Source organism: Sparassis crispa (genome assembly GCF_003851025.1).
Source record: "Sparassis crispa DNA, contig_000011F, whole genome shotgun sequence".
NCBI classification, from domain to species: domain Eukaryota; kingdom Fungi; phylum Basidiomycota; class Agaricomycetes; order Polyporales; family Sparassidaceae; genus Sparassis; species Sparassis crispa.
In genome coordinates, this window is record NW_020939757.1 from 189512 (window position 1) to 196895 (window position 7384).

Consider the following 7384-nt stretch of genomic DNA (forward strand, 5'->3'; position numbering starts at 1 on the left):
ACAAAAATACTGGTTTACATGAAGTATGAGTTCTTGAGGAATATCTGAAAGTGCTACCGATTGGCGTTTGGCATGTTTCTGTGGCCTGGGTGGCTCATCAGACTTGGGTTGCTCCAAGTCAGTGACATTTCAAGTGATTAGAGGTTAATGTAATGCGAGCAGCGAATGCTGAAAATGGAGTGTGTTGAACGCGAGTTCATCCGGGTGTGGCACATCGCCCCAAAAGCGTTCACACAATAACACGATGTGACCAACCACGTGCTATGTGATACGCTTCGAATGCCCATTGTAATGTCATCGTGGAGTGGACAAGAAGAATGGGGAACAGCAGGCAACCACCTGTCCCTGGCATAATGATATATCAAACAAGGTCATAACAATTCGGGACTGATACATTGACTGTGATAGCTACTACAGGTCTGATATATTATTCAGTGGTTCCTACAACTCTCCTTTATGCTGTGCTCTCCCCCCTCTCCCTCGGCTGCTCTCGGTCCTTCGTTGTGGATTTCTGGGTGCCGCCAACCTCATCGCCAGCCTGATAGGTCCGAGATTTGCTCGAGATCTATTCTCGATTGCATGGCAAAATTATGCCCTGTCGCGCCACTTCGCCTGTGTCCCACGGGTAGAGCTGTTCCACATAGAATACAGCATGTAATCTTCCGCATTATATGTTCCAGATAACAGATTTCCTTTTAGAGAACCTCACTTCAGTGTAATGCCAAATATTTTATTTTCATTCGGACGACACTAGTACCTGTGGACCCATATAGTTACTGACCACCTAACATGCAGGAAGGAAAGTCGAAGGACTTGTCGACATAGTAGCAGAACTGCTTGCCAGAAGGGGTTCTGCAATGGTGGCTTCGACTGAATCTACATCTATGCTGACATCACCTCCTGCCTGCAACCAGGCAGGTATATGATGCCATACCAACCTACAGTGTTCCCTCATAGACACTCGGATACTCGCCTGACAGTATGCATATGCGGTGGCGCCTTCCAGGTGTTCTCGCGATTGTGCAGGGATCGTGTCTATATGCTCCAGCCACCACTGCGTGAGCCAATTGTGAAAAGAAATGACCCTGCGCATCTCCTCCGGCAACACGGGCCTTGCACCACTCAGTACGAAGCTCTAAAAGATTTCGTGAGCATTGAGAAGTCTTAGAAACAGATAAGTAAAAAACGCCAACCTTTGCTGATGCTGCTATCAGTCACACTGCTACTCCCCATGCCATGTCTCCGCCATATCCAAGACAAAGTCTTGTGGCTCTGAGTTTCTCCCTGCATCCCCTCCGTCATTCCTCGGACATCTTCATCTTGCAGCGAGCACAAGTCATGGAGCATTGAAGGCTCATTAAGTAGGGTAGACAACGAGATGATGGCTTTGTATGCACAGCGATAGCGTGCTGCATCAGTGTTGACCTTATTCTGCGTGCACCCGATGACTGTCTTCGCTCGGGTGAGATATCGTTGCCCATGGACGAAGCGGTCCTTGAACTTGTACAGATGGGCATGCACATGGAGATGTCACCAGAGATCCTTTAGCGCATCGTGTGCTTGCGCAACCCTCAGACGCAACTCATATCTCTGGATATGAGAGTTGCAAGGGGTATCAGAGGATAACTCCGATGGTAAATAGAGTACCATTTCTTGCACAGGGACCTCCTTGACAGCTGCGGCTGCAGTTTGTGCGCACAATGCCACGGTGCTAGGCATGAACAACTGCTGCATGTCTGCCCATGCATCTATCTTGCAATGAAGAGCATTGCACTGCTCGATGATCTTGGCTTATTGGAGATCCATGGAATGTGCTCCAAGGCCCTCTGTGTCCTGTCGAAGGCGATACCTGGTGACAGGCTATGAGAACATAACTAATGTAATGACTGCTCGCACTTACTGCTGTTCCTGCAGCTCAATCCCGACCATGATTATGACACTCGGGGAAATGAGGTCACGCAGCACGCCACATTGTTCACCATTCTCCAACTCCACAGCCTCCTCATTCACCAGCTGCAGGTGCACAGATGCTTGGGTCATGGCTGTATTGGTGCAGAATATCAGGCCAACATTCCATAATATGCCGCAAATACATACCAGGACGGGTAACAACGAACGGGTTAGGTTTCGAAGGGTCCTTCTCCCATGTCTCTACAACCAGCTGTGGTTCCCACCATTGTATTGCAATTGCCCACAACACTGGTCAGGCCATTGTGCACAACTCACCAGCCATTGTAATTGTAATAACACTGGGCACATTGTAATACAATGGCAATTACAATGCCGGCCACATTGTAATTGGAAAAAGAAGTGTTCAAAGTGAGAGTTGAACCCCTGACCTCATGGCCGGAGTTTTGCTTATATAAGCTACACAAGACACATGCTTTAACCACTAGACTATTGATGCTTGCTGTTACCTCAACCTCAGTACATAATGAGTCTGTCCACTACAATATAATATACAAGCTTCTATTACAAATACTAACACTTGTTACTGTTCCTTTCTTAACTCTTTGTTAAATACTATTATAGTGTCTATTTATGTTCTCTTACTTGTTTATCTCTTTTTCTAATTCTTTAAAGTAATAGTATTAGATATAATATTAAAATGTGCATTAGAAGCTTGTATATTATATTGTAGTGGACAGACTCATTATATACAATTGAGGCTAAAGTAACAGCAAGCACTGATAGTCTAGTGGTTAAAGCACGTGTCTTGTGTAGCTTATATAAGCAAAACTCCGGCCATGAGGTCAGGGGTTCAACTCTCACTTTGAACACTTCTTTTTCCAATTACAATGTGGCCGGCATTGTAATTGCCATTGTATTACAATGTGCCCAGTGTTATTACAATTACAATGGCTGGTGAGTTGTGCACAATGGCCTGACCAGTGTTGTGGGCAATTGTAATACAATGGTGGCCACCACTAGTGCTACAACAGTCCTCCATGCGTCATGATCCTCTTGCGTCACCACATCGTTAAGTTCCGCAAATGCAAAGACTTGATTGTTGCGCTCCGGCAAAGCACCTTTGATGCTGGCCAGAAACAAGGCGGCTTTAATATTATTAGTTTAGAGATGAGCAGAATACTCATTGCAATTACTCACGCATTCCACATATTTTCCTCCAGTTGTAGTCTGCGAACGCATCGTCAAGAAAGTCATGCAGTGAACCAGGGTCCATCTTCTTCGTGCTTAAAGAGTACTGGTTTGAGTCTGACCATGGCCGCTCAATGCCCTTGCCATCTGTCTCAGCCACATGGGGGGTGTTGTGGAATGAGTAATTGTCCTGGCACAACTGTTGATGGGCATAGATATGGAATTTTGGGACAAGGAACACGAAATTGTGGTCATCCATCTGAAATGGACAAAATTCGTATATTCAGTGCCAGTTCTGTATATTTTTGGACCACTGACATGCAATGTCATAGGAGACCACGACATCACATGGTGCATCGTTCCCCAGAGTGGAGAAGAACATATAATCCATATTGACGTAGCTAAGCAGTACTGATCAGTACAAGGACATGAACAATTGTGAACATGAACTTACTGCTCTCCTTTTTGAAGGTCGCCAACACTGCATGGCAGTCTCATGTCATGGCGTGTGCATGTGATGGCACCAACGCCACTTGCCGCTGTACCTGTGACTGAGCCCCTCATGTTGGCCAACTTGACTGCATCATGGTTGTTGCAAGTACTTTGCTCTTCCATCACAAGGGAGTCGCATGTGCTGAGGTACTCCTTGTATGCTTTTTCCTCCACAAAGTATGCATAGCCATGGTTGAGTCCAGGATTGACGCTGTCGGAAGACACCTTCTTACGTTTGAGGTGAAAGTTTGCGTCTAGCCTGACAAACAGCCAGTATATCCACCTGTCACTGCATGTTAGTATTTGGCGTAAATCGACCGAAATTACTGATCACTAACTCACCTTTGGTCTTCTGGGGTTTCCTCCCAGTCTGGGGGCAGATTTTTGCCAGGGTGTGAACACGCCGGGCAAAGCACTGCACATGACCCAGGTTTGGTCGCCTGCACCCCTCCAGGTTTATGGCACCGGCCTGCTCATTTCAGCATTTTGAGATGCCTCCACATGTGCATAATACGCATGTAGGCAGGATAACGATCCTACACTTTGTCAGCAATGATTAAGCTTGGAGCTTGAGACACGACATAGCACACCAGTGTTATCAGTCAATCGGACAAGACTCTGATAAAACTCGTAACCGGACATCTTCGACTGAGTGGACAGCAGGTGGGCAAATCGACAGAGTGCAAATGTCGCCACAGTTTTGGGATTTGTAGAGGTTGCAGGAAACAATCGTGCTCAGAGAAGTTGAGCAGTGTGAATCTCAGCCATCTCACAGCCACAAAAATCCAGCCCTTAGTTTCATTGATGACTCAGTCTACAGTATTGAGAATATGCACGTCGACCGCGCGGACGGCCCCCCTTCATTCATCGACACGCGCCCAACAGCATTCATTTTTCTGTCGCACTTTGACCCCGCGGATATCCCGGCGACCCCACCCCTATCATGTTCCCCATCCCCCGAGTACATGCCATCATCACCCGTCTACGTTCCATCATCACCGATCCTCTCATCGTCCTCATCGCCTCCGTTATCCGCGTGCGCGTGCATGCATGAGGCCGACTGCCATGCGATGTGAGCATGCAATCGCCCACTTCCGCTTCCTTGTTCCACTCTCTCTGTCACCCATGACCCTGACACTCGTCTGTGCAGGCCAATGCACCCGCCCGGCTCCCATGCGCGCCGCTCATCTCCAGACTCGTACAATGGCGACGACAACTTATCGGGTTTGATAAGTGTCTCGCACGGTAATGACAGTAGCGACAGTGAATCGGACATGGACCTCGAGGATGACACGGACGACAACGATAACCATTTACAGTCGGAATACGAGCGCGAGGATTTGATGCACGAGCGTGTCGAGGAAATTCTCGTTGAGGTCATGCGCGACATCACCGAAGAAGTCGTTGAATATGTAAGTCCGACTTTTTCAGTGCATTCCTTTCGCGGCTAATTCTAGCAGATTCAGAACACCACATTTTAGGGAGCAGGACCCCCCATCAAGCGCTATGCACCATTTTCCTTTACCTGTAGCTACCCGCGGCCCTTTGTCGCTAAGTATACCCAGCCCTATGTCTGATCTGTTATCAACCCCCACTCATTCTCTGCGTATGTCACCTCTAAATTCCTTCAACAGGAATTCTATACCTATGGTCTCTTATGTAATCATGTCATGTACCACTACCTTGGAAACTCCCAATATACCTTCTGCTGGTCAGCCCTATTTAAATAGTGTCCCATTGGAATTCGGAGCATACAAACCAGTCGATAGAAAGGTAAAGCCAGTACAAGGAGTACTTCCAGAGGATGCGCGTGTACTACGGCGCTTCCCTGAGAATCTGTTGGACTCACTTACAGAGTTATCAAAAGTTCCACCCGAATTCATTCCTACCACAAAACTTACTGTGGAGAGAGTCGAACTAATGAACATTAATAAAGATGGATTTCTTTGGCCAGAGGAAGAAAAGCTCTTTTTACATATTCTCAAGCTTAACGAAAAGACACTCGCTTTTGGCGAAGAAGACAGAGGTACATTTCGGGAAGATTATTTTACTCCCTATATTATTCCAGTCACACTGCATGTACCGTGGGCCTATCCTAACATCTCTATCCCCCCTGGAATTAAGGAAAAAGTAGTTGCACTTCTTCGAGATAAGATTACAGCTGGCGTCTACGAGCCTAGTCAATCATCTTATCAATCACGATGGTTCTGCGTAATTAAGAAGAGCGGTAAACTGCGGATCGTCCAAGATCTACAACCACTCAATCGGGTAACTATTCGAGATGCAGGTGTCCCGCCCATCCTGGATGACTTTGTAGAACCCTTTGCAGGACACACCTGCTACACAGTCTTTGATTTATTTTCTGGATTCGATGCGCACAAGGTTGATCCTAAAAGTCGTGACCTTACATCATTCCTAACTCCACTCGGTTTATTACGACTCACTTGTATGCCTCAAGGCTTCACCAACTCTCCTTCAGAATTCCAGAATTGTATGGTCTTTATTTTACAAGACGAGATCCCCCATGTCGCGAATGTTTTTATTGATGATTTACCCATCCATGGACCAAAAACTATGTATATACAAGAAAATGGAGAGCCAGAGACATTACCAGAAAACCCAGGAATTAGGCGATTTATATGGGAACATGCAGTTGACGTACATAGGATTATGCATCGTATTGAACATGTAGGTGCTACCTTCTCCGCTTTTAAGACTCAATTATGTAAACCCCATGCAGTTATAGTTGGACAGACATGCACCCCAGAAGGATGACTTCCAGAAAATTCAAAAGTAAATAAAATTCTTACCTGGCCAGTTTTGAAGACTGCAAAGGATGTGCGGAGATTTTTAGGATTATGTGGTACAGTGCACATTTGGATAAAGGACTACTCCAAAATTGCACGACCGCTAACTGAACTAACACAGAAGGATGCTGAATTTGTATGGGATGATAGGCGACAAGAAGCATTTGATTGCTTGAAGGATCTTATTGCATCCGCACCTGCCTTACACCCTATTGATTATTCATCAGACCGACCTGTCTACATATCCATAGACTCTAGTGTCATCGCAGTCAGTTTTATCTTGTCGCAGGATGATGAACAAGGCAGACGGAGACCAGCTCGCTATGGTTCTCTACCTTTTAATGAGCGTGAGTCCAGATATAGTCAGCCCAAGTTGGAGCTATATGGATGCTATAGAGCCATGCGACACTGGAGACTTTATTTAGCAGGCATCAAGAACTTGATTCTGGAAGTTGATGCCAAGTACATCAAAGACATGCTGAATAATCCGGATCTTCAGCTGAATGCCGCGATCAATCAGTGGATCCAGGGCATTTTGCTATTTACCTTTGAATTGCGACATGTTCCTGCTGATAAGCATCGTGGACCTGATGCTCTCTCACGGTGTGAACCAACAGAAGAAGAATTGGCAGAAGTTCCTGAGTCAAATGATTGGTTGGATGAGATAGCACTTCTATCACTGTATCTTAATCACGTGCCCAAGCCGGATCAAACCCTGGTTCACCAGTTACCCTCATCACTAGCAGTGAATTCCAAGCAAGAGGAGACATTGTGAAATATCAGACATTTCCTTCAGACTCTACAGACACCAGACTTCTCTAACGCTCAAGCCAAGCGAAGATTTATTAGACGTGCAGGACAGTTCTTTATGAAAGGTGGATCTATGTTCAAGTGAAGACGTGATCACACTCCTTTATTGGTTATATTAGACAAGGATCATAGGATCTCTATATTAACACATGCACATGAAGAACTAGGTCATAGGG

The 7384-nt window shown here is 46.1% G+C and overlaps 2 protein-coding genes across 2 annotated transcripts; one reads left to right on the top strand and one right to left on the bottom strand.

Annotated features, from left to right (window-relative positions):
* Window positions 1-1791: 1791 nt before the first annotated feature.
* SCP_1100620 (hypothetical protein) lies at window positions 1792-2259 on the bottom strand (the record flags this gene model as incomplete). Its single annotated transcript, XM_027762499.1, has 4 exons — window positions 1792-1849; window positions 1901-2042; window positions 2098-2161; window positions 2227-2259. 4 exons carry the CDS (start codon window positions 2257-2259, stop codon window positions 1792-1794), a joined length of 297 nt encoding a protein of 98 aa, XP_027618300.1.
* A 2162-nt stretch (window positions 2260-4421) lies between these two features.
* Window positions 4422-5072, top strand: SCP_1100630 (hypothetical protein; the record flags this gene model as incomplete). Its single annotated transcript, XM_027762500.1, has 3 exons — window positions 4422-4663; window positions 4742-5003; window positions 5058-5072. 3 exons carry the CDS (start codon window positions 4422-4424, stop codon window positions 5070-5072), a joined length of 519 nt encoding a protein of 172 aa, XP_027618301.1.
* Window positions 5073-7384: the final 2312 nt, after the last annotated feature.